General features: G+C 45.5%; 1 protein-coding gene and 4 non-coding genes across 5 annotated transcripts; all 5 read left to right on the forward strand.

Moving 5' to 3' along the window:
* Positions 1 to 6,900: 6,900 nt before the first annotated feature.
* Positions 6,901 to 27,448, forward strand: RPL10 (ribosomal protein L10). Its single transcript, XM_069645458.1, has 6 exons — positions 6,901 to 7,051; positions 23,215 to 23,273; positions 24,871 to 24,978; positions 25,571 to 25,709; positions 26,306 to 26,468; positions 27,227 to 27,448. The coding sequence occupies exons 1-6, from the start codon at positions 7,029 to 7,031 to the stop codon at positions 27,380 to 27,382; spliced, it is 648 nt and encodes a 215-aa protein (XP_069501559.1). The 5' UTR covers positions 6,901 to 7,028; the 3' UTR covers positions 27,383 to 27,448.
* LOC138568121 (small nucleolar RNA SNORA70) lies at positions 24,491 to 24,624 on the forward strand. Its single transcript, XR_011302493.1, has one exon. It is a non-coding gene; the product is annotated as a small nucleolar RNA SNORA70 (small nucleolar RNA).
* On the forward strand, positions 25,149 to 25,282 carry LOC138568124 (small nucleolar RNA SNORA70). Its single transcript, XR_011302496.1, has one exon. It is a non-coding gene; the product is annotated as a small nucleolar RNA SNORA70 (small nucleolar RNA).
* LOC138568122 (small nucleolar RNA SNORA70) lies at positions 25,984 to 26,117 on the forward strand. Its single transcript, XR_011302494.1, has one exon. It is a non-coding gene; the product is annotated as a small nucleolar RNA SNORA70 (small nucleolar RNA).
* LOC138568123 (small nucleolar RNA SNORA70) lies at positions 26,929 to 27,063 on the forward strand. Its single transcript, XR_011302495.1, has one exon. It is a non-coding gene; the product is annotated as a small nucleolar RNA SNORA70 (small nucleolar RNA).
* Positions 27,449 to 27,783: the final 335 nt, after the last annotated feature.

The following is a 27,783-nucleotide window of genomic DNA, read 5'->3' on the forward strand; positions in this document are numbered from 1 at the left end:
ATAGGTACAATACTACACATCTCCCTCTCTTCAATTGAACACCAAACAAAGTATCACAAACCAAGCATTAAAAGAGGCTCTCAAAATTACACACTCCTGCAAATCCGTAAAACCTATACAACATTCACAACCAAGAAAGCGTATCCACATTCACGTAACTAACATTCAAAACAATCAAGTACACAATTCACCACCTGCCCGGAACTGCCACTCCCTGGCCTCACAGCTGCCACCTGCAAGCACATACGTTCCTTGCCACACTCTCAACCATGAAAGCGTATCTCCTCCCACTCCACCTGCCACATGGAGACAAGGGTCTGCCACACCCAGCACAAACGCGTACTCACGCAACCATCAGAAACTATCTAACATTATATGGACCATATACCTCACAACCATAACTGCATAACTACCTACACCACCATTCCTCTCCGAAACACCTGTGGTTTGCGCCATCACATATTCACATACACACCCTGCCATAAGAAACAATGAAAAGTGGGAAAATGCAGAAAAGAAACTCACAAAACAAAGATCACATTAATACAACGCAGCTGGAAAAGAACAGCGCGAGAAGAGAATACACCACGACAGAGACTGATCAGATCTGAGTCCAAGTGCAAAAGATCTTTGAAAACAAAATTGTTTTGAATGCAGCCAAAAAAATGAAAGCATCCAACGTTTAAAAAAAACATGTTAGGCCAAGGAAAATAAACCGGTAATATCTTCACATGCATGCCATACGTAATATGCCCAAAAAAATGGTATACATACCATGCAGCATTCATGTCACATTTAACCATAGGGCTATCTCCTTTAACATGGAGATCACTCAGCAATTTCACTTATATATTTCATGACATCAGAACGATGCTGTGCCAAGAAAAAAAAATATTATACTCTAACATGACAACAGAACGATGCTGTGCCACTTAAATTATACTTATTCCAATCCACATCTTGGATAATATATTATTAATGAACATATTTCCCCTTGGAAATAACACATTTAAAATATCAATATGCATTGCAAACATATATGAAATACAGCATTTGAAAACCTGAAAATCCTATAATATTGTTAAACACTACACGCAGGAAAAAAAACATTTTTTTTCTTTGTGTTGTTTGTTGGTTAGGTTGTTGGTGTGATATAGTGTTATGCATAAATACACCCACTCATCTTCATATAGTAAATGCAATCACCTATTGCACTCTGTCACCCTTTTAAATATTAGGACTTACCATTCCATACAATCATGGCACAATCCACTTCATAAAGTACATCAGCTTAAACCATAAATAATAATAATACATTGCTCCAGAAATAACGTGCATTTAAATTCCTTTAAACATTGAAAAACATAACACATTAAAACTGCAGATTGTCCATGAAATGCACGAAGAAATATGATTGCAGCAAACAAAACATGACCGAACTACTAAGTACAATGAAACAACTGTTGCACAGTCCATGAATTGCACGTAGAATAAGTTCCGTTAAAGGAAGAAAACAAAAACAGTACCTTCATTGTCCACCTCAGAACGGAATGGAAAGTCTTTCTGGTGCACCCGTGCTTCGTTATTGAAAAGCACAGGCATTTCCATTGACAGCACTGGAGCGAAAATAATAATATAAAGAAGTTGTGTGCACCTGGCAGCATATTAACATCAACCTTCATGAATTGGAAATGTCTGCAGAGGTAGCACCAGAGCGAAAACACTACTTAGATCAAAGACAGTTCCTCAAACAGTTAAACAATTGAATTCGAACATTTGTCCAGCTGTACTGAATGCAAAGGAAAAATCCAATGCTGAATATTGCCGTATGTAACTAATTGCTGCCAGTAGGGAACTTCCATCTGATGACACGAGGACTCCTCGATACTAAAAGCATCCATCCCTTCCGCATTCGTCATCGTGTAATTTCACGTATGTACGGCCTTTCCTTAAATCACTTCATGTGCGGTCACAGAAGCAAAAACAAACGTGTGATCGAATCAGCTGACCGGAACACTCATAAGTCCAGGATTTGCAGCTCTACTAATATGCTCCGGGCGTTCCATTGCGTCATCACTTCAATAAAAAGTTTCATGCCGTACAGAGCTCCAACACGGTAAAAGTGTCAACGGTCAAAGCGCATGCCACGCAGCATAAATAGACATTCAAATGCCCCAATAGCTATCGTGATGACCGCAGCAACTACAGTCTGGCCCGAAGCTAAACCCAACATACTGCACTAGCATGCAGTTTCACCACACGCTGCAGCGCTGCATTCATTGTAAATTACTTAAATGGAGAGCAACCAGCATACCTCGCAGCTGCTATATATGTGCAAAACCACACGCCATGTTCAGGCTGCCTGTCCTTAAATAATGAACGGCTCATTGCATCAGAATCTCCTTAGCCCTGTAACTCGGCAGCTTGTAAAAGCAGTCTGGCTCTTAATTTAAACTCTGCCGCAACGCCCCATCACATGCTGCACAGTACCTCAGTTTGTAGATAAATCAGGATACTCCTCAGGAGGCTGCCTGCCATATAAATATAAAATAGCAGGACTTATTCCTTGCGCAGGATACAATGAAATCCTCTCATAGGAAACCGGCGCTGGGCATCATCACAGCTGGGCGCATCATGGAACTCTGCCAATAGCATTTTTATGATGCCAGGAGTCAGCAGAAATTTCATCAGTGGGTCCTTTTATCTTGGGATCAAGAGGCAAACATATATCAATCCAACTGGAACCAGCAACCGCCTGTTAATCCCATCCTCGTCGCCATTTGTGGTATCGGGGATGGTAAGAAAGACATCTGGATTCAGGTAAGGCACAGGAGACCAGTATATATAAAAGGAGTAAGTTTATTTATAAGTTACAGAGTTACAGGGCTAGTTATATAGAAAGGGGCAGGGAGCTAAACAGATGACATCCTTTCAGTAAGGTTCTCCCATCCTGTGTTACCAACTGTAGTTCTTGGAACCCTCAGGTCCCATCACATTCCATATGACATAGCTGTATTCTACTAGCAGCACTGTGTGCACCCAGTGCAAATAGATAGGTACAATACTACACATCTCCCTCTCTTCAATTGAACACCAAACAAAGTATCACAAACCAAGCATTAAAAGAGGCTCTCAAAATTACACACTCCTGCAAATCCGTAAAACCTATACAACATTCACAACCAAGAAAGCGTATCCACATTCACGTAACTAACATTTCAAAACAATCAAGTACACAATTCACCACCTGCCCGGAACTGCCACTCCCTGGCCTCACAGCTGCCACCTGCAAGCACATACGTTCCTTGCCACACTCTCAACCATGAAAGCGTATCTCCTCCCACTCCACCTGCCACATGGAGACAAGGGTCTGCCACACCCAGCACAAACGCGTACTCACGCAACCATCAGAAACTATCTAACATTATATGGACCATATACCTCACAACCATAACTGCATAACTACCTACACCACCATTCCTCTCCGAAACACCTGTGGTTTGCGCCATCACATATTCACATACACACCCTGCCATAAGAAACAATGAAAAGTGGGAAAATGCAGAAAAGAAACTCACAAAACAAAGATCACATTAATACAACGCAGCTGGAAAAGAACAGCGCGAGAAGAGAATACACCACGACAGAGACTGATCAGATCTGAGTCCAAGTGCAAAAGATCTTTGAAAACAAAATTGTTTTGAATGCAGCCAAAAAAATGAAAGCATCCAACGTTTAAAAAAAACATGTTAGGCCAAGGAAAATAAACCGGTAATATCTTCACATGCATGCCATACGTAATATGCCCAAAAAAATGGTATACATACCATGCAGCATTCATGTCACATTTAACCATAGGGCTATCTCCTTTAACATGGAGATCACTCAGCAATTTCACTTATATATTTCATGACATCAGAACGATGCTGTGCCAAGAAAAAAAAATATTATACTCTAACATGACAACAGAACGATGCTGTGCCACTTAAATTATACTTATTCCAATCCACATCTTGGATAATATATTATTAATGAACATATTTCCCCTTGGAAATAACACATTTAAAATATCAATATGCATTGCAAACATATATGAAATACAGCATTTGAAAACCTGAAAATCCTATAATATTGTTAAACACTACACGCAGGAAAAAAAACATTTTTTTTCTTTGTGTTGTTTGTTGGTTAGGTTGTTGGTGTGATATAGTGTTATGCATAAATACACCCACTCATCTTCATATAGTAAATGCAATCACCTATTGCACTCTGTCACCCTTTTAAATATTAGGACTTACCATTCCATACAATCATGGCACAATCCACTTCATAAAGTACATCAGCTTAAACCATAAATAATAATAATACATTGCTCCAGAAATAACGTGCATTTAAATTCCTTTAAACATTGAAAAACATAACACATTAAAACTGCAGATTGTCCATGAAATGCACGAAGAAATATGATTGCAGCAAACAAAACATGACCGAACTACTAAGTACAATGAAACAACTGTTGCACAGTCCATGAATTGCACGTAGAATAAGTTCCGTTAAAGGAAGAAAACAAAAACAGTACCTTCATTGTCCACCTCAGAACGGAATGGAAAGTCTTTCTGGTGCACCCGTGCTTCGTTATTGAAAAGCACAGGCATTTCCATTGACAGCACTGGAGCGAAAATAATAATATAAAGAAGTTGTGTGCACCTGGCAGCATATTAACATCAACCTTCATGAATTGGAAATGTCTGCAGAGGTAGCACCAGAGCGAAAACACTACTTAGATCAAAGACAGTTCCTCAAACAGTTAAACAATTGAATTCGAACATTTGTCCAGCTGTACTGAATGCAAAGGAAAAATCCAATGCTGAATATTGCCGTATGTAACTAATTGCTGCCAGTAGGGAACTTCCATCTGATGACACGAGGACTCCTCGATACTAAAAGCATCCATCCCTTCCGCATTCGTCATCGTGTAATTTCACGTATGTACGGCCTTTCCTTAAATCACTTCATGTGCGGTCACAGAAGCAAAAACAAACGTGTGATCGAATCAGCTGACCGGAACACTCATAAGTCCAGGATTTGCAGCTCTACTAATATGCTCCGGGCGTTCCATTGCGTCATCACTTCAATAAAAAGTTTCATGCCGTACAGAGCTCCAACACGGTAAAAGTGTCAACGGTCAAAGCGCATGCCACGCAGCATAAATAGACATTCAAATGCCCCAATAGCTATCGTGATGACCGCAACAACTACAGTCTGGCCCGAAGCTAAACCCAACATACTGCACTAGCATGCAGTTTCACCACACGCTGCAGCGCTGCATTCATTGTAAATTACTTAAATGGAGAGCAACCAGCATACCTCGCAGCTGCTATATATGTGCAAAACCACACGCCATGTTCAGGCTGCCTGTCCTTAAATAATGAACGGCTCATTGCATCAGAATCTCCTTAGCCCTGTAACTCGGCAGCTTGTAAAAGCAGTCTGGCTCTTAATTTAAACTCTGCCGCAACGCCCCATCACATGCTGCACAGTACCTCAGTTTGTAGATAAATCAGGATACTCCTCAGGAGGCTGCCTGCCATATAAATATAAAATAGCAGGACTTATTCCTTGCGCAGGATACAATGAAATCCTCTCATAGGAAACCGGCGCTGGGCATCATCACAGCTGGGCGCATCATGGAACTCTGCCAATAGCATTTTTATGATGCCAGGAGTCAGCAGAAATTTCATCAGTGGGTCCTTTTATCTTGGGATCAACAGGCAAACATATATCAATCCAACTGGAACCAGCAACCGCCTGTTAATCCCATCCTCGTTGCCATTTGTGGTATCGGGGATGGTAAGAAAGACATCTGGATTCAGGTAAGGCACAGGAGACCAGTATATATAAAAGGAGTAAGTTTATTTATAAGTTACAGAGTTACAGGGCTAGTTATATAGAAAGGGGCAAGGAGCTAAACAGATGACATCCTTTCAGTAAGGTTCTCCCATCCTGTGTTACCAACTGTAGTTCTTGGAACCCTCAGGTCCCATCACATTCCATATGACATAGCTGTATTCTACTAGCAGCACTGTGTGCACCCAGTGCAAATAGATAGGTACAATACTACACCCTCCGAGGTGCCTCAGGATGTTGGCATGTATGATGTTGGTAAAAAAAGATGGAATGGATTCCTGTCCTGAGTGATATGGCGGTCGGGGCCTCACAAGTACTGTGACGAGGAAGAGTATGAGTAATGAAGAGTACCTGCAAGTAACCGAATCATTATGTGTATAGTGGGACAGTGATTGGTTGGCAAAATCACATGATTGATTTCTCCCAAAACTCGGCCAATTGTTTTCTCCCAAGACTACTCCTCACTCGGGTTCATGGGTAGGGTAGTTTCTTGTTTTTTTCGATGCTCTTATCACAGGATTAAAGTTTGTAAAGCATATTACTTTGCATTTTTGTCGTTGATAGAACCGTGCATTTCCGACTTTACTATGAATAACATCTCTAGCTCAAAATCTAATCTGGCAGTTCAAAACAATATTATCATTTTTGTAAGCGCAATGGCCAAGTACGGGGATGGTCGAAATGCTAGTACGAACCAAAATTGTATATGTTTTCAAAACTAAGAAAGATAATTCGTTGCAGATTTTAGTGTCGTGTACTCAAGGCAAGCAGAACGTTTCCGCAGATATTTTTTTTTTTTAAGCTAGACATCCCGTGCGAAGATGGCTGATTACCTAGTCCTACCCGTTTAGGGGTCGCTGGGCAAAACTGGTCATCTCTTGGTGAAATGTCCCCGTTTCAACATGGCTGCCGGAAGTGTTTGGCTAAAGGGAAAGGCCAAGTCAGGCTCATATGTACTGCGCAAGCGCCGCCCCTCTCTCTTTCCGCTCGGCGAGGTGAGTGAGATGGCGGTGACTTCTCTAAGCTGCCGTGGCCTCTTTAAGTTCGCCAATTCACACCAGACCGCACAACCTTTAGTAACATCGCTTCCTTTCTTTCTGTACAGGTGACCAACTGCAGCCATGGGTCGCCGCCCTGCGCGATGGTGAGTGGCCTGTCTCATCTGTACCATGTGGCTGGCGGGGGGAGGGGTGTTGTATTCCCACGGAAGTGGCCGCTTATTAAACAGAATTTCTAAAGTTGAGCGGCGTAGTCTTGAGTAGCAAAGATGAAGTAATAAGTGAAATGGTCGGCAGTAGGGTTCAGATGTCCGAGTAGGGTATCCCTCCGTGTGTGGAAGGTATTGGTAAACGTTTCAGTTAAATTGCATTGGCTTTTTTATCCTGCTGGTCATCTGGCGCTATGGTCGACTGCTTAGTCCGAGAAAATCTGGGTTGGGCTGTCCCGTCTCGGTGCTCTGTCAAGCAACCAGTGATGAACGTGAACCCTTAATTGGATTTTAAGGTGCCAGCTGATGTACAGGTTTTATCCCGCCGCTCCCTTTTCACCCTGGTTTCCCTGTATATTGTGTGCACTCTTTTGAAGTGTTGTATCCTTAATCAAGCCCGTAAGCCTTTTCCTCCGTTCTAAAGCAGACTCTGCTGGACCGAACATAACGCCCAACTCACTGGCGCATTTGGCAGGTACTTCGCAACGTTGTAGTGTCTTCACCTTTAGCTATGTGGCTGTTTAATCTTATTTGGAAATCGTTCTTGCCCCAACGGTATACTTTTCGTATCTCCTCATGACTTGTTTCTCAAAGTCTGTAAATTTAAGTAGAATTGTGGCCTAGTGTTCTTGGGCACTAATTCAGTGAATGTAGCGACCGCACCAACTCATTTTAATAAGGTTGCATTATAGTTAACTCACTTAAAAAAAACGGCGGTGGTTAAAACCTCGGCTTCGGTTGGTGCCCATGGTAATATCTCTGCAAAGGTTATTGCTGTAGAATGAAGTTATTGTCGTATGCATGGTGTTGCCTTGTTGTAGAAATTGGGCAGGGCTTGTGATAACCAGTTGACAAACCCTTCTCAAGTCTGCTTGTGCAGCAGAAGGGATGTGTGGTTTTGCGCGAAGTGTAGAGTCTGGCTGTCATTTGTAGGCTGTCACACACTGGGCCTGTACAGTTGGTTATTAAATAAAACGAGCAATTGATTGGCTGGTTTCTGCTGTCAGCTATAGTAGACACTCATTACCAGAATACTATTCTAGTAGTTATACCCGGCATATTAAAGGTGACCTAGTGTAGATGTATGTTAAGCTACATGGCACCTGGACCATAAACTAATTATGGAAATCAATGTTACAAGCAAGTACAATCTGGTGTAAGGATAGCTGCTGCGTCCGTTTTCAACGAGAATGCAGCTCACGGTTTATATCATATGGTCCTTGTAACGTTATCCCCAAAGGTTTGGTGGATCTGTGGTCTAGCCCCTTAGCTGTCTATGGATTGTAGTACCCTACTTGCTCAACATTTCACTTCCTAGGTAAAATGTTTAACCCCATAGTGGTCAGTAAACAGACTAAAGCTATTCCCCTTGTACAATGGGTTGTTTGCTCTGCTTTTGTCTGAGCGGGGGGGGGCGTTAAAATGCAGAACTACATACAACTGTTATTGGGGTGACCCAGTCTCTGCACTGGACATAAGATGACGGGAGTGCTGTTGAACGTCCCTTCAAAGGGCCTTCTCAAGTAACATGGGCTCCATGTGAGTTAATTTGAGGCTGGGGTGTCACTACATTCCTTTAGCCCGACAGTCTTACTCTTTTGATCCGTGCCTATCAAATTTCAGCATACCTCGGATTCTCTGTGGTAAAGGTAGGTAGTTCTCGCCAATCTCTGCTCCACCCCTCCCTGACTAAGGCGTGGTGAATGTAAAGGCCAGGTGTGCTTGCACAACTCTAAATAGCTAGTTGGTTGCCATAATTCACTCATGAATTGTCCGTAATTTGCCTTTAATCTCAAATCTATGGTTGTCATGGTATAGTAGATCAAGCAGTCTCTTGCATGGTGACGTGTGCCTTGCGGCAGCATCGTGATGCTCTGAACGTACTGGCTTAAGTGGTCTAGTACTGTTTTTGCTGTGCATAACACTTGAGGTAAAGAAGAGGTTGGCTAGCGGGAGTGACCCATAAGAAGCTTAAGTCGATTGGTGTTGGTTGGAAGTACCGGCTCCTCTTTGGTGGAGAACCACTGTGTGTGCATGCTGCTCCAGAGGGAGTCCCCAAGGTCCAGCCACTAAATTTCTACATTTAATGTGGGTAACTTTAATACGTTAAAAGATCGATGCCGTCACACTATTTGACATTTGTATAAGTAACGAGGAAGGCAATGTTTGGTTGCCCCTAGGAGGCGCGCTGGTGTGATATTACGGTGTTCTAGTTTGCTGGAGTTCAACTCCTCGGATGTAAAAGGGCAAATGCAGTTGTAGACCTAAATCAGCGAGCCATAATTGCTCGTCACCAATTCGAAACCTGCACAATTTTCATTGGTCAATGGTGAGTGAGATGTTTTGTTGCGATTTAGTCGGCTTTTGTGTGTCGTGTTACCGGCTGTTTTTAAGGCCCCTTTCTGAATCTTGGGCCCATTCCATGCAATGCGAGTAATGGGTTATTTTTAGTTTCTGCTTTGTTGTAAACAATTGACCGTTTTTCGTTGAGGTTGCTTCAGATTTTCTTTTTGAGTGCCTGGTTTTCTTTGACGAATTTCAGTTTAGGAGAGACACATTTGGAAACTGTTGTGGCACGTTTAGTGGCGTTTGCTAAGCATCGTTTTTCTCGCAGGGTATTTCATTTGTGTTTCCCGAAGTCCGTTACCTTTTGGACCGTTGCAGGTTTTTGTGCGTGCTGACACTTCAGTGACTATGACTAATTAGAGAGCTGCCTCGGGTAATCACATTGGGGAGCAAACAGAGTAGTGATCTCATTGCAGAAAACTCAATCTAACGTGTCCCAACTTCATGGGTGGGACCTTAAACCATTTGAGGTGAAGCATGTCAAGATTTGCAGCAACATCCTCCAGCCAGGTTTTATCCCCCACGCTGTATTTTAAAATTAAGGTAGTTTTCAAGTGGCAGTGGGCAGCTTCAAACCCGTGGTTCTCGCTGCGTTTGTACACACGATGCATATATAGTCGGGAGGAGCGACAGGTACTACCGACTATATATGCCGTTTTAAGAGGCACTTAAAACGGCAAACTTAGTAGTGGTGGTTCCGAAGTAAAACAGTAATTATTCGAATTGATTCAAATTTTGACCAGCTTCTTGAAGGTAACGTAAGAGCGCTAGTCTGAGTGGGGGGTAGTGTTCCAGAGTGTAGGGAAAAACCAGATCTGTGCAGTGTGTTCAGTGAAATACTGCTGGCAGTGCGGAGTGAATGTGCATAGTGTTTCTGGGAAATACATTTGTTACGGTAGAGGGGCAAATTATTGTAGGTGAGTGATGCAGTGTCAACGTATTAAAGCCAATACAAGGTTTAATGGGTAACCAATGGACTGCATGTCTTGGCTGTGGAAATATGCTTAGAGCGGCACATGCCCAGTGCCCCACGGAGGGCCTTATTTTGGAATAGTTGAAGCTTAACAAAGTTGCTATCTGAGGTACCCATAAGGAGCACATTACAATAAATTTGCCGATGGCTGTAGCGAGCTTGCGGCAGTTTGCAGGAGTTAAAAATTGTCTGCTCAATGCGATGTTTCGCTGTGTAGGCTATAGAAGACATGAGGGCATTGATTATGTTTTATCGTGCTTAATACCATATTGGTTTCTGAGTGCGGGATCGGCTTTGAACCTGTGCTGTCTTGCTTCCAAGACCAACGTCTTGGCCTTCGGCTTCCCCCCTGATATGCTTGGTCAGATCAGCATCCGGATAGACCACTCCTGCCCCCCATGGTTTTAACTTGTTTGAGCACAGGGGTGATGGAGCCGTCCATGGTAAAGGAGTAGTAGACAGCATCAAGTTTCAGGCGATTGGGGGGGGGTGGAGGGAATCAAACTAGTAAGAGCTCTGCATTGTACAAACAGTGATTTGCCATTCAGTTTTTGGTAATGTCGTATGTCTTATTGCTGGTGACAAATCCTGTGTGGCATGAGAATTTGCATGTCAGCAAAGTGTTTAAGTTGGCTTAAGAGCTTTGCAGACCCGGGTGATCTCCCTTTAAATCTGCAACATGCAAGTTTGGGTCATTTGCCATACCTAAAAAAATAAATGGATTCCTTGTTGAATTGGGCAACACTAGTATGACTGCTATGTAAAAAGTCTATGAAAAGGATATTTTTGGCTACCACCAGCCATGCGGCTCGGCCATAGCGCCAGTCAATTTGTGCACATGTAAGGGGGGTTCTGGGAGTATCAACCGGCCTACATCCCGGGTTAGTCTCATCTAGATTCTGTAGCTCACCATCCTTTCACAGAAGAGAAATGTCCACTACATATTAGTCTTTGTCCTGCACAAGGGCAGTGCAGCCCCGCAAACCCGTACACGTTTCAGCCTGGTTGGTCCATTTGTGGGCATGTAATAGGCAGTTTTCAGCCCTGCAACCTGGTGGTTATCTCAAACTTGTTATTGTTGAATTAAAGGGGTTTCAGCTTCAATGTTGTAAACTAGTAAGAAGGCACGCGTGTACCAAACTACTAGTTAGGATCTAGGGTCTCCAGGCAGACTGCAATAAACCCCTTGCAAACTATAAAGTTTACGTATTTTTACTTAGTGGATGGTCAAATAGATTCTGGAAGGTTAATTTGATGGGGGATTGGGGAATCCAGATCATTTTGCTGAAAACCTTATGTGAATAGACTGGAATAAAAGGTGCCCTTTGATCAAATAGTCCAGAAATTAACTCGGCTGCTACTTTTTGAAATATTTTGCACCATACAAGAAGTAATTATGGCCCATTTCAGTTTATGTAGGGACGAAAATGTCTACAAGATGACCAAGCCGCATGTGTAGCAGGCGCTGCCATCTAATGGATATTTTGGGCACTTTCGGATTCCCCCACGGATGGTCATATTTCAAGGGGGCAGAATCAGATTAGATCTATTTTTACTGAACTCCAAAAAGCCTAGGTATTGCTACTGTAAGTCTGTTTGCAATAGCTTGTAGGTTTGGTTTGGGGTTGGACTGATGTCTGGTTATGATTGGACCTCTGGTTAGGTCTGTCACTGCCCAGGAAAGGATTATAGTACGTTAGTGTTTGGATTTGGAGCTCTAAATTGTGTAGGGTTACCTGATAAATATACTTTGCTTCAAACTGATGTTGAAATATAGGAATGGGTAACTTGAATGATTTTTTTAAAGTACATCCTTTGTGCAGTCATGTGCCACTCCTCAACAATGGCCTTTCAAATATTAAACAGCTGCTGTGTGACTAATCAACTTCCGGGGCGCCAGTGGTCTAGGGATGCACTTCTGTTTCTGAACCATCAATCGGCCCCATACCTCTAGTACACCAGAAGGGATCTGAACAAATTGGAAATGCAATCAAATTTAATCCTCCTTTCGAAATTTTTGGTAATTTCGACAGAACGGCAGGCCTAGCTCTGCAAGGTCGTGTATCTTGGGTTGGACAATTACCCAAAGATAAAAGGGAATGTTCAGTCAAGGTTGTATACAAATATCTACATTATTCAACACAGTACTAGAACACTACAAAATACCTACCCTGTAAAGGAATGCAGAGGGCGGTTTCAAGAAGGGAAATTGATTCCTATGGATACTGATAGGAGGGTAGTTGGTAAAGTAAATCTCAATAGTTCAAGGGTACTTGGTTTCAACACAAAGGGAGCAATGGGTTGTGGGGAGCAGGACAAGGGGCACATAACCACAATGTACCCTGTGCTTGTAGAAGTTCTTGGTGCTCGGCAGGGTCGATTCTATTTCAGATCACTGCACATCCTGAGTTCTAGACTGGAGACAGCTGTGGTCATCAGTTGGCGAGCGAGGCTGCACAGGCAGCTGCATGCTGGCCTACACATCGGCTTTGGGTCAGGAATCGATTCAGTGCTGGTTGGCGGTGCTGAAGCACTGGTCTCCTCAGACGGCGTTAACGACTGCGTCGGCCTTGCAGTCAGTGTCGGCTCGAGTGGCTCAAATGTCCTTTAAGGCGAACGTTTGTTGATGCACTCCTAGCTTCTTCACTGGCCTTGTGCCCTTTAAGGCAGACGGCCCAAACCTGAGTGTTGCAGGCACTGGCCTTGTCCTGGGTTTGGTTCAGAAACTCTCCGGCCCTTCCCACCTAGGAAGCTTGCTTGCAGAGCCTGGCAGGGGCATGCTGTGTGCTGGCTGGGTACCGGTTCTGGAACAGCTGAAGGGTGTCCTGGATTTAGTAATTCCCTCTGTTCCCTGGGAGATGTTTAGGGGAGGGATCTCGCTTCCCTATTTGGAAATCCTGCCCTTGCACTGGCGAGAGGTGGACTGTCCATTCAGCAGGGTCCTGATGAGTGAGTTACTCCTTGCAAAGACTAGATCTGCCAAGTGTCTCGACACACTTTTTAAAGCCAAACAAGCCACATTGATTGGTGTAGGCTGTCTTCCTTCAATCCTAGGTCCCCAGCAACAACCTCCTGTATGCACATGCATTTTTATTCATGTGTATGGCGCAGAAGTAAAACACGGTTATATTGGCCCTGTGACAATACTACTATGCCTGTACAAGTTGGTTAGTGCAAGGGGGATGAGGGGAGTGTCCCAAGGGTAGGGGTGAGTAAGTACCTGGCATGCCTAGGTGGCAAGTGCAGAGGGGGTGTGGGAAAAAGGGGGTAGTGGGCAGGGAGCACCAGGATGGACTGGGTAAGGGAACTAAAGGCAAGTGCCGGGGGGACTGGTAGGGGGTGGTCTGGCACTTGTAAGAATCTGAAGGGGCCAGACGGCTGTTGCAGAAGAGTTAGCGAGGGGAGGAAGGTGCATGGAGGAAGAGGAGAAAAGGGCCTTGATGTTTCCAGATTTTAAGATTGTCTGAGGGGTGAAGGGAGGCTGTTCAACCAGGGGGCACCAGCAGATGAAAGGGATCTACCTCCCACTCTTCTTCGAGAGGCTTTTGACCTGCAGAGAGTTGGAGTCAGAGGAACGAAGGATTCTGGGAGGTATTTAGGGAGGGAAAGCTGGATGTAGATGTCGCAGGCCCCAGAAAGCCTTGTGGATGATGCAGAGGCTCTTGAATTTGATCCTTGTGGTTACTGGGAGCCAGTGGGGAGATTTTAGGGCTGGAGACATGCAGTCCTTGGGCTTAAGGCAAAGGGTAAGTCTTGTAGTCCTATTATGGATTAGTTGAATGGAGGAAAGAGGCAGATTTCAGAAGAGGCTGTTGCAGTAGTCTAGCCTTGAGAGAATCAGGGATCTGGAGACGGTGCTTCTGAGGGAAGGTAGAATGCCCCAGAGGTGCAGCTGAAAGTTGGACTTCTTGTCAAGGTTCCTGATGTGTGGGGGGAGAGGGAGGAGTCAAAGATGATCCCACGTTTTTTTTTTTTTTGCTTCACTGGTGCATGCGGGGTGGGAGCCAAAGGAGTCAGGCCCGAGAGTGTAGGAAACAAGGGGCAGGCGTCCACATGAGACCTACCTGTCTTACTGCCACAAGTCCGAGATCATTGGCAGAGGACCATGCCTGCATAGCAGTCTGGTATGAGGGAAGAGGGGTGGCAGCTTGAAAGAGCTGTGGTGTCTATGTGCACTGGAAATGAGGGAAGAAAGTGGAGATGAGGGGCCAGGTGTAGATATTGAAGAGCCATGGTGATGGGGAAGAGCCCTGAGGGACGCCACATGCAGAGAGGTGGATGAGAAAGGGACCCATCTGCACTTGGGATTTTCGGTTATGAAGGAGGTAAGCCATGCCTTATCCCTGTTGATGTCTAGGGTGTCGTGGAGATGGTTTGAGGATGGAGTGGTTGGCTGCTCGAGGATCAGAACAGAGGGAGTGTTAGAATCCAAATTGGAAAGTGCGTAGTTTCCATGCCTCTGGGTGACCTGTAACCGGATTGGTCATGGAGGCAGCCAACCACGGTCAGTTGGGGATGACAAGCTTCTCAACGAGTTTGCCCAGAAAGGGGGTGGTAGGGTGATAGCTGGGTAAGACGAAGGGTCAACGGGCTGCTTTTTTAGGAGAAGGGACTTGTGGGAAGGAGTCTGTGGCAAATTAGTTATTGCAAAGGTCAGCCAAGGATGGGGCGTGAGAGACCATGTTGTCTTTGATGGTTCCGGAGGAGCAGGGGACGACACCTGTTTATAGGAGACTTTCGTAGAGCTGACAAATCCTCATCTGGTGCTATGGGAGAGGAGAGTTCGGGGGTGGGCGAGCGGGGCAGGAGAAGGGTGCGTGGAGACCAGATGATGGGCAGGTCAGGATGCCCGAGTTTTAGAGAATATGGGTGGCCAGAGCAGAGGGCCTGGGAGGAGGCTGCGGCAGGGTTGGCGAGTTCAGGCTTGTTGTTGGCTGTAGAGGCATGCTTGGAAATGAGCCCTCTTCTTGGAGCAGATGGAAAGGTGCTAGGCCTTTGGGGTTGGTGGGGTAGGTGGCAGGACATTTAATCAGAAGATGAGCTAGAAGCAACAAACACGTACTAAGTCCTAACCATCTTCCTGTCTGTTGTGGATCAAATGGTTAATGGAGCTCTGTGGTCCCTGATTGAAGCGACAGGTCTCCCTTGAAGCTGTGGGGAGACCAGACTTACCTTCTTAACGAGTTCTCCCTGCGGGGGTTGCCTTCTGTAAACAGTCCCAGGCATGGCAGGTCACTGCCCTTGATACCGAGACGGGACCTGCCTTCAGGTTGACAGTGCAGATCAGCGGTTTTCCTGTTCTTTCTTAGTCCTGCAACCAGGCCACCTGTGTGCCTTTTTAAATTAACTCTGATTAGTATGTGAAGCTGCCACCAGCAGGTAACAAAGGGCACAGCGGATCCATGGAGCCTTGTTAATTAGGCTGGCCATGGCAGGAGGATAGTTTTACCTTTCCTCCTGAGATTCCTTGATTTACCTGGCTTTCATATTCCAACTAAATATGATCGGGCGGGGGGGAGGGCTGTGTGTCTTCCACAGGTCTGTGTATGTTGTGCGGTGAGCATAGGAAAATGGATTAGCCCCGCAAGTTTTCCAGGTTCAATTTCATTAAAAAAACAGGCGAGCGCATACCCACCTTGGGGATTCTTGGATTCCTCACATGCTGACAAGTTGCAGCAGCTTACTCGCAGTTCTATATGAATTGAGAACTGTTGGGCAGGGCCGTTCTTGAATAAAAATATGCAGGGAGACGGTTGTCTCCAGATCGCTATACAAAATCTGGATGTTTCAAGGCAGAGCATATTGGCCCTCTCCTACCACAGTGGAGGACTGGGTTTGTTCTAGCTGCAACAAGCACTGCGCTCCCTGTCTCCTCCCTAAACAGCCCTGATGTCTGAGGGCTAGCGTTTCGTTGTCCTTACCACATTCTCTGTGGTGCAGTACTAAAGGAAGGCTTGGCAAGCCAAACATTTGGGTTCTTTCGTCCAGAGATACACATAGCAGATGGCTCTGATGGTTGCTTCCCCATCCAGGACCTAGCCTGAGCTTCGGCTGCTTCAGCTTTGCCCAGTATCAGTGACTTTTCTATGCCATGTTTATTTTTAGTTAGCCAGCCCTACAGATGGCGTATCAGCCACTTGTACTGACTAAAATGGGCAAAAACTCAACAAAAAAATAGGAATCTGGCACATGGGTGCCTGTCCCCTGCTTTCATCCAAACCGCAGCTCCATGGGTTTGTTCGGACCAATGGTATACGTAGTGCCACTGAGGGGACTTTAATTACTGCCTGATATGAACAGGTAAAAATATAACTTTAATGTGCAAGAATAACAGAAGTGCAAATATTTATTACACAACATTCTGCTTTGCGCTTAAAACTTGTCGTTTTACTTGCTTATTAAATACCCCGTTGCGACGGCCACTTTATCCAAAAGAAACTCTCCTTTCTGGAGCACTGCCCCAACTAGTGGCGCCCTGCCACTTTTGTGATTATTTGGAATTTAGAACCTTGAATTAATCATTATTCAACTAAATAAACATGCTGTAAACAACTTTTCAAACAATTCAATGATCACCTAGCCAAGAACTTGAACATGTTGCCGTTTGGACATAGTATGTTAAATCGTCCCTTTAGAGCCCCTATATGGTGTAACCCGATCTTGATTGTACCATACTGGTTCTAGACCACATGGATACTACTTTTTGCCCACTGAGTTTCAGTAAGTGCTCATTTGTTGTTGGTCGTTGCTGAAAGACTTCAGGGGGGGCTCCTAATGGAGATTTGCACGTGGCTGCGCAAACACACCACTCACCAACAACCTTCAATAGGCTTGTAAAGCAGATTTTAAGAGCTTGACTTACTCATAATTCGAATTTGGATGCCACACTGCGATGCCGCTGGTGCAATCAAGCATCTCAGGTGGGCTGCTAGCCCGCATGGTATCGCCCTACCCTCCTTAAGCACTGAAGCTTGCTGATTTTAGGAAATGTGGTGGTTCCAATCCTATATCGACACAGTACGTTTTCTTGCATGGAGAAATGTACTGACGTGTTGCTATCCTGGTCACAACTATCAATTAAAACAAAAAATGGTATTGGCATGCACCATTAGTAAAGTTGACTGTAGCAGCTCTACATTGAGAAGTTACAGGGTGCCAGGTGCATACAAAAAGTGTACACCAAGAATGATTGAGCAGTAGCTTGGAATGCGTTTAAGCAAGACAAGAATTGCTTATGAAGCACATTGTGCATCTATTATATACAATAAAATAAAACTTGGCTGGCAAGCACTGGAGCGCAGTACATATGGCCCCTGGAGAGTTAGAGGTAGGAAACAAAGGGTAGCTGGGTAGCTGTTAAGTATGAACTCCGGATGGGTTGAGTGGATCATTTGTCCATATCTGACTGTTTTAGGAGGAAGCACTTTTTTACTTCAATTGCCAGGAGCCATGCTATCGCGAGCTGATTCCTGCCAGAATATAGAGAAACGGCTCATTATGTGGGGCAATCTTCCAGTTTATTGGTTCTTTGGAACTGCCTTCTCACAAACAGACCCCACCATGGCAGTAGCTGTCCCTTGCCTCCATGTCCCTCTTCCTCGTCCCAGTGCTCACCTATGAGGCCCAGCTTCTCCCGCAGGAACCTTTTTTTTTTTTTCTTGGGCATAAACCTCCCACTTACCCACCATACACAATTCGTTTTATCCTGTCTGACAGGAACTGGATTTTCTTGGTGCAGGGCTCTGGTTGCATCGTTGCGGTTTCCTCCGTGTTGACATCTGCTGGGCGGCAGCGTTCTCATGGTAGGTTGTGGGCTCCCTGTGCGGATTGGGGCCCGGATGAGCGAAGGGCTGGCTGGGACCCCTCCGGGGGCCTGGGGATCCTTTTGCAGTTTTATATTGCATTTAAAAGCATGCCGACTTTGGTTGCTTTTCGACGGCTATACCGTTCGCTGTGCATTGTTCCCCAGCCCCCTCTTCCTGCAGGTGCATGTTTGCAGGCATGGTTTGTCTCCATGTTTCTGCTAAGGAGAGGCGCCCTGTTGGCCTGATTCGGGGTGGGGATGCTCTGCTTAGCAGATTGCCCCGTCTCGTTACTTGCCTGTTAGTGACAGCTTCTGCAGCGTGGGACTGCATTCTGTGTTGGCATGTGGACTCTTAATTCTAGGAGACATGAACGTCGACATAACAAAGAAACGCAAGAAGCCCATGGCCCTGGTCCCAGAAGGAGATCAAAGTCCTTATGAATCAGGCCATTGCAGTGCATGGTGTTCTGGGGCAGGCATAGGGCCACCCCCTGCTTCGGCTTAATCTTCCTCCTCCTGCCTCTATCCAGTCTTCAGTGGGTTCTGATTCTAATGAGGCCAAAGGAAAATCTACCAGGATGAAGTAGACTGATTTCTCAGATTTTGGACTCTGGGGTTTTCTGTCCTGCTGGAGGTGGAGTGGTCGCCTCACCCTAAAATAAGGCAATAAAACATGCTTCAAAACTGGGCCTTCCAAGATATCTGATATAAAAACGAAGGTGCTACGTGAATGGAATGACCCAGAACACGTCTCCATGCTACACTTAATGGCACGTCTCTGCTTTGAAAGGTGCTGAGTTTATCCCGTACACAGTGGCTGTCTATGATAATCTGTCCCGTTTGGTGGGCTGTTCCTCCAAGGCTGCGAGGAAGCTGCCATCCGGGACCCAGTGCACCGTAAATCTAAGGTCGTCCTGAAGAAGGCTCATGTGGGTTCTCATCTTGCACCAAGGGCCAATATCTAAGGTGCATATACGGCTCCGACGTTACTGGGGAGCCTCAGCTTCTAAGGCTATGGAAGATGGATCAGGCTGTGCTTGTGATATGCAGCGCAGACTCCTTTTTGTTCTTTCTTGATAGCGTCGGGGGCACCACTGTGGCCATGGGTGCATGCATATCTGCTTGTCCGCTTCATATGATGGACTGGAAATTCGAACTCCCAGAAGGCTCCTTCTCTTAGGCTTCTTTTTATGGGCAGTAATCTTTTTCGAGGTCACAATAGAAGACTAGGTTCATCAGGTGTCCTGGGCTGATAATCACGCTGATGGGGTTATGGCGCAAGTCTGCTCCTCGGGTTCAGCAGGCTTTGGGTGCTACGCTGCAGTTTTGGGGCAGGCCTGGCCCATTTCATCGATCCAAGGGCTTCCGTCTGGAATGTCTGACAATTACTGTGTGGGGGGCTGTCCAACATTTTCCTGTGTGGGGGCAGTGGTCTTCCGATGCTTGGGTCCTGCTGATTGTCTGGGAAGGTTACCTGATTGAAGTCCTGGATCATGACTTCGCTGCCCGGGGGCCCTGTCAAAGCGGCCATTTCTTCAGTGGTTGCTGGGGTTCTGTCCAAAGGGGCCATGATGACCGTGCCACAGCTCCAGTGAGGTCTGGGGTTCTACTTTGATTTTCTTGGCCCCGAAATCTCGGGTGGGGGGCTGAGGGAGGGGGGGATGGGAGTTTTGTCTGATCCTGGACTTGAAACAACTCTTTGTCAGGGGTTTTCATTTTCAGATGGTCTTTGCAAAAGATTATACTTCTGGTCAAGCAGGGGACTGGATGGTTTCCTTTGATCTGCAGGATGCCTATTGCGCCCTTTCACCCTTCGCATCTACAGTTCTGCAGGTTCTCTGTGGGTCTTTAGGAATGCGGTGGCTCATTTGCATCTGAAGGGGGTCCAGCTGTTCCCTTACCTGGATGACGGGCTGATCAAGGCGGATCTCTGCTGCACTGTTCAATCTCATTCTCCTCGTCCATCAATCCAGGAGTGGGGAATTCCTGTTCAAATGGGGGTGTTGTGGGAGAATCTGTTTTGCCCCTTCGAAGGACCTGGTGTTTCATAGGGGCTCTTCTGCACCAGGATTTGGAAAGTTCTGCCCAAAACCAGGGCTTTCAATCTCCAGTCGCTCCTTTCAATGTCCCTGGCCTTCTGCATGGGAGATCCTGGTTAAGGGGCATATGGCTTGTTTTTTCTGGTCTCCTGGTCCCACCTCCAGCTTGGTCCCTTGGTGGTACATCTTCTGCTTCACTGGTCCCCCTCGGTCTCGCTTGATGTAGGGTCCTGATTTAGAGCGTCCTATAAGTTTCTGTAGGTTGGTGGTTGAGAAATTCCTCCTTGTTGAGGGGGGGTGAAGTTAGATCGTCCCCCTCAAGTGATACTGACCACCGATGCCAGTGGCTTAGGGTGTCCCCCCAACCCCCCCTGGTATTTCTGCTTCGAAGCAGTGGGATGGGGAGGATCTCCTTCACTCCTCGAATTGAGAGTTGGTAGCCATTCATTGGGCTCTCCTGTAGCTTTTTCCCCTCTTGCAGGACCGGGTTGTGTTGATTCGAACCAACAATGAATCTGCCATGGCCTATGTCGGCAATCAAGGATGTTCGGGGTCCCAGCCCTGAATTATCTTGTGGATTGCATCAGGGTTTGGACCGAACAGCATTTGCTTTCCCTGGAGGCGGTACACATTTTAGGGGTGGAGAATGGTTGCAGATCGTCTCAGTTTATCTTGTCTAATCGGGGTGTCGCTGGTTCAGGACTCTGGTGTTGGATCCGTTTGCTGCCCCTCCTCGGCCAAGGTTCCCAGGTTTTGCTTACAGTTCGTCCATTCAGGGGGAGGGGAGGTAATCAAGTGGCCTCGGTCTCCTGCATCCCCCCCACCTCTTGCTCTTTTCCTGGGTGGCCCAGAAAATCTGCGCACAGTTTTAGTGATCTTGGTGGTTTCCTTCAGGCCTCATAGGGGATAGTTACTGTTGCTTGTGGATCTCCAGGTGCGGGAGGCCAGCAGGATTGGTTATAGGTCAAAGTTTCGACTCAAAAGGTTTTTTTGACAAAAGGGTCGAGTCAATTCGACCAAAAAAAGGGTTTATTTATTTGGGTGGTCCCCACAAACTCCTGTTTTTGGTGTAAAAACCTTTTACCTATACTAAAGCAAAAAAAATGTACATTTAAAAAAAAATGCAATCCTTTTGTTTTCGAATTGACTTGACCCTTTGAGTCGAAACTTTGACCAGACACCGGCAGGATTCCCTGCTGGCCTTGCCCTTTTCAGGGGGTTTCAGTGGCAGGGTTGCCTGTGATCCACTGGTCAGCTTGGCTCCTGGGGGCAAGGTTGTTGAATGTGTGGTTTGCCCCTGGTGGCAGAAACCATTCTCGATTCCAGACATCCTAGTACCTTGAGTCTATGATGGGCATTTTGCCCATTTTCTCAGCTGGTGTGATGGAGCTGGTGTCACAGGTGTGTTGCAGGATGGTTTCGATAAGGGGTTGGCAGTGACCACTTCGCGGCCTTGGTATGCTGCGTTGAAGATGCTGTTAGGTTAGTGTTCCTCTGTTTGATTTGGGTCTTGTGGGTTGGTCTCTTGGGGATCTGCCCATTGTGTTGCGTTCCCTTCAATCGGCTTTCTTTGAACCAATTTGCCTTGTTGACATTAAACACCTTTATGCTGAAGATGTGTTTTCTAGTTGCCATCACCTCTGCACGACGTCTGGAGGGGACAGGGGCTCTCCTTTGCTGGCTCGTTTGTTCATGTCTTGCTTGGTGTTGAGGTGTGATCCCAGTTCTTGCCCAAAGTTTCATCTGACTCGAAGTGCTCCCCCGGCCTTTTTTCCTGACCCTGTTCCTTGAGGAGGTGTCATGGCACCCCCTTGATGTGCGTCGTATAGTCCTGGAATACCTGGCCAAGACGGAAACGTTCTGACAGTCTTCCGGTGACTTTTGTTGTGGCTGGTGCGGGAATGAGGCTTTAGTTTCCATTAGTTGCTGGGTCAAGTCGGTGATTTATATGGCCTATTTGGCCTCTGATCTTTGTCCCTTAGGGTGTGCAGGGTCGTTCTACCAGGGGCATGACTGCTTCCTGGGCGGATGCTCGGGGTAGTCATTACAGGCTTAACGTGGGCACTTCTAGGGATGGTTACTTTGGTGTGGGGGTGCTGTCCGTGGCCCAGCTGTGATCAGTTTGCTCAAACTTGGTGGTTTTTTGCATTGATTCTTGGGTGTCCTCTTGCTTCCTGCTTTCCTTCGGGCACTACTTGATTTGGCTTGGGTGTACCTCATAGGTGAGTATTGGGAAGAGGGACATGGCGGTAATGCCCGTATTTACCGGTAATCTGCATTACTCGTCCTCCTCTTCCCAGTACAATTCACCCTCCCCTGGTGTGGAAGGGCCCAGTGTCTGTACAGGCTTGCTATGCACAGTTGCATTGTGGGGTAGGCAGGGTTTCATGGGTGCATACTGTGAGGAGGTAGATTAGGACTAGGAGTAATTAAGATTACCGTTAAGTAATCAGAGCATTTTCGCATCTAGATGGATACGGTGTTCACCTCAACCCTAGTTTTGAAAGCTACCCTAAACTCGGGTCACCGATACACTGCAATAATAGGAAGCTTTTTGCCAATGTTAGTGATGCATGCCGACTGTCAATTGAAGGCTTTGGGAATTCTTTTGGCGCAGGGGGCTGGTATACGCTTCTATTTGGGTTGGTCATATCAAGACTATCACTTTGATCAACACATTCTAATTGCTTGACACATTCTAATTGCGGTCCATTTTCTGAAAGGAAACTAATGGCAGCACTTATGGGTGTAAGTTGGATGACTTGAAGGACCTCCGTTACTTGCTTTACAAGTGGACTAATCCTATTCTTTCGCTGGTTTCTGACTAATGTAGAAAACATTGGGCGGCTCATGAAATTTGAATGGGGCATTGTGGTGCATTTCTACCTTTTCATTCCATGTTTTGTGCTGCAGATCGGTTAACTGAATTTATTTTTAGTTATAGATACTGCAAGAACAAGCCTTATCCCAAATCCCGTTTCTGCAGAGGCGTTCCCGGTAAGTTTTCTTTTTCACAATTTGGTTGAAATTTTATGGACTGCTATAAGCACTTGTAATTTGACTTTTTTTCCATCGCACTTGGGTTAAGCACAGATTTACATATTTGCTGTTGCCCCCCAGAGGTAAAGTACAAGTTGCAAGCTATTAACTTGTCTCCTCCATTATATGTAGCACATCACTTAGTCCACGAGTCAATTATCGGTAGTCGACGGCTAGTGGAGAAGTTTGTACCCTGTTGGGTTTTATACTCTGCTTTGCTGCCATTTGCTTAGCGGTATCTCAGTTTAGTGCACATAAATAATCTCAAGCTTTGGATAACTTTTCAGAATGCTTGCACATAGTGCACCAGTATGTGAGGGCTGTTTCTTGTGCGGGGGATGCTAGTGATTTGTGTAGAACCAATGCTGAATTTGGCGTGCCAGGAGCGGAGCTGTAGCAGAATTCCCGAAGACATTCCTGCGTGTACACGAAAAAAGCCAATGGCGCTTATTGGAAATGTGGGGGAGTTCACCTTTAAGGAAGTTGTGATGCCAATAAAGTATACATGTACCCCCCCTCTTATCCTGGGGTGGGGAGGTGGTGGGTTTGGTCTTCGTTATACTGAACTACTGTTAATTTCCATGTCTCTAGCTGTTGTGCTCCTGAAAGTTTAAGGGAGCTGACTTTGGTTTGAGTGGGTGCCTGCCCTCCCAAGTCTTTTTGGACAAGAATGAGTAACTGAGTTAATGATTAGCCAAGATTTTGGTAGGCTCATGACTTGCATAAGCTTTCTGTTTTGGGTTGAGGCCGGTCAAATGAGAATATAAGGTAACGTCCGAAAATCCTCATTGTCTGGTGGTTCCGCTGTGGCAGGCAGATGCTTTGGTAAACCATTGTGCACTCGCGGAAGCTGGAGATTTGTCCGCTACACCTTCATTGGGGGTATTTGTGAATATTAAGGTTATGGAGTGGGGTGAAATGGTGAGTTTATTCTAGTTGTAATCAACTGCTCAATGGAAAGGCATTTAGGTCGGATCATTTTAAACAAGAGTTCGTGGTGTATATTGTACATGTTATGCATGTTTTTGTAACGCGCACCTGGTACCATAGGCTGATGGGTGCGGACTAACATACAGAAAACATACAGATTGAAACTAAGAAAAAACTCGGGCTACGACAGGGCATAGACGAGAGCGGCTACAGCAGCTGTCTATGCAAAGACAAACCTTTGCCGTTTGCAGCCAATTAAGCCGACTAGCTCCTGTTGCTATCAGGTGGTGGTGTGCAATGGCTGCACACAGTAACATTCCTGGGTGTGTATGTGCTCCATCGCATGTATGGAGAGCTTAAAGGGACCTTGGAAACATACAAAGAGCAACTTGATGCAAAGCAATACTGTCCATGCTTTGGGAGCTCTTCACCATCCCCCACCTTCTCTTATTTGAAGGAATGAGGAACGAGCATTTTTATGCCATTGTTTGCTGCCCTAAATTGTAAGATGCAGTACATGCTTAATCGGCCATTTCGACATTTTGGGGATGTGATTTGTCAGGGGATGTGATTTGTCAAGCAATGTCAGTTTGTAGGCACTTTCTTATACTTTTTTCTTTCTCAGATGCCAAGATCAGGATTTTCGATTTGGGCCGAAAGAAGGCAAAGGTGGACGAGTTCCCACTATGTGGTCACATGGTGTCTGATGAATGTGAGCAGTTGTCTTCTGAAGGTGAGTACACATGCTTAGTGACTGGTAACAGCATAGCGCCAGGTCTTTAAAAAAAAAAATCTGTTTAACCATACGCTTGGCGAGGTACATGCTATTGCTGGTTATCTGTGCACGTTTTTCACATGGCCAGTTGTTGGCTGTCATAAGGACAGTGCCTAGTTTGTTATGCATTGCAGTCAATTAAGCCGACCAGCTCTTGCTTCTATCGGGAGGTGGTGTGCAATGGCTGCAAACAGTGAACTTTCTGGGTTGTGTATGTGCTCTATAAATTATATGAGTGCTCTAAGGGACCCTCAAGACATTGCATTTTGTCGATTGTTTTTTTTTATTATGGACGTTGTAAAAAAAAATGGGTCTGCTTCGCTATACTGCTTTGGTTTGAGCATTTATTACCGTTACAGTTTAACTGTACCTTGAGTTCAGGCTGCAACATCTGCAAGCCAATTGCTGTTCTCTTGCAGCAAGTAAAGCGGCCTTGGCATTGACTCGTTTGTCGTGCATCTTATGTAGAATTGTCCTTTTGACGTTTTTAATGGTTCTGCCTTACTGAGCTATTGCTAAAACTGGAATCGATGTCGCGTTTTTCCCCCAGCCCTGGAAGCTGCCCGTATCTGTTGCAATAAGTATATGGTGAAGAGCTGCGGGAAAGATGGCTTTCACATTCGGGTGCGCCTACACCCCTTCCATGTCATCCGCATCAACAAAATGTTGTCCTGTGCCGGTGCTGATAGGTATGGTGTTAATGTCTCAATGGATCTGGTGGTGTGGGTGATGAAAGCGTCCTGCGTCATATTACAGGAGACTCCTGATAGTTTTGGAACTTGGGTGAATAAGTGGTCACAGCTGTTATGAAGCATTCATTATTGATATGCTTGTGGAACTCTGTGCACGTGTGACTTAATATGCAATCCTAAAACTTGCTATGGCAGCTAACTGTCTACTGAAATCCGTATGTTAATGTAAAAATCCAATTTAAGCCATTTAATTTAATCGTAATGCAATACTTTGCAGCCAATTAAGCCGACCAACTCCTGTTGCAATCGGGTGGTGGTGTGCAATGGCTGCACACAGTAACATTCCTGGGTGTGTATGTGCTCCATCTCATGTATGGAGAGCTTAAAGGGACCTTGGATACATACAAAGAATCTTTTCATCTCACACTATTTTCATTGTTTCTTGGCAATGTTGTTAGACGCAGCATTGCTGTGTTTGTAAAACATTTGTAGACTTGAGGGCAGCAGCATCTGTGCAGTCTTCAGGAATACTATTTAATCTGTTTATTCTGATGCCGTGGCTAGATTTAATCTAACTGTTCACTTCCCTATAGACTTCAGACCGGAATGCGTGGAGCGTTTGGTAAACCACAAGGCACTGTTGCCCGTGTGAACATTGGCCAGGTGATCATGTCGGTCCGCACCAAGGCTTCAAACAAGGAACATGTGATAGAAGCTCTACGCAGAGCCAAGTTCAAGTTCCCTGGGCGTCAGAAGGTGAGTTGGCACTGTATTTCTTGCTTTGGTCTGATCATGCTCACTATTAATTTCACTTCAAGCTACCGTTGTGTGGTAGTCCACTCTGGTCTTCTCACGCTTGCTTAATCTCCATTAAGGTTGTGCACATGTCCACCTCAAATACCCCATTTACCTGCAGCACAATCTGCAAGCTGTGTGCTTGCATCGCTGTATTGCTCTTCCGCTCCCAAAATCTCTGTAGAACTGTCCATATCTCTTGCTTTTCCTTTTATGGTGTGGGAGATTAATTGACATTGGGGTCTGCGCAATTTTTCTCTTAGCTTTCATTGCTACCATTCTTCTCCATTCAACACCCCAGTCTTCCTGGGTTGCTGTTTGACCGTACTTTGCACAAACTAGTGGACATGATTTAGTGCTTGCCTTTCACAAGTTTGATTCTAATTTGCAGAAGTTTCTGGCATGAACAGATTTCTCAGTTTTGCAGTCAATTAAGCCGACCAGCTCCTGCTGTTATCGGGAGGTGGTGTGCAATGTCTGCATACAGTGACGTTCTGGGGTTGTGTATGTGCTCCATATTCCATATGGAGTGCTTTAAGGGACCCCTGAGACAGCCTTGGCTTGTTATCACATTTGTCATCAAATTCTGGTTTATCTACAGTGACTATACTAAAATAAGCTAGTTAAATAGTTACAGCCCAGACAATTGGTTTCACTGAACACCCATGTTATCCGTGGTTGTTTCTTGACTTAATGGACCTTTTTCTGCTTTCTTCTAGATTCACATCTCCAAGAAATGGGGTTTCACCAAGTTCAACGCAGATGAGTTTGAGAGTATGTGTGCAGAAAAACGCCTTGTCCCAGATGGCTGTGGTGTCAAATACATCCCCACCAAGGGCCCCTTGAACAGGTGGCGTGCCCTTCATGCAGCATAAGTCTTCAAGTGCACACAATCATGTTTGTGTAGTTTGACAACCAGAATAAACACCATGGATTATGTGCTTTGTGGCTTTGTCTCTTCTCTGTGCAGTGTGACTGCTGCGTTGTCAATTTCTCATTTTGGCTAAAACGTCAAGTCGCCAAGAAGCCTGACCAGTGTTCTTTGTGCAGTGTGACTGCTGCGTTGTCAATTTCTCATTTTGGCTAAAACGTCAAGTCGCCAAGAAGCCTGACCAGTGTTCTTTGTGCAGTGTGACTGCTGCGTTGTCAATTTCTCATTTTGGCTAAAACGTCAAGTCGCCAAAAGCCTGACCAGTGTTCTTTTGAAGTGGTTGTATTTGCAATGTCATGTCCACATGGTGCGTTGCCTGAATTTTGTTCAGGCCAGGTACTGCTT

This window comes from Ambystoma mexicanum, chromosome 2p (genome assembly GCF_040938575.1).
Source record: "Ambystoma mexicanum isolate Mex_15411 chromosome 2p, UKY_AmexF1_1, whole genome shotgun sequence".
NCBI lineage: Eukaryota > Metazoa > Chordata > Amphibia > Caudata > Ambystomatidae > Ambystoma > Ambystoma mexicanum.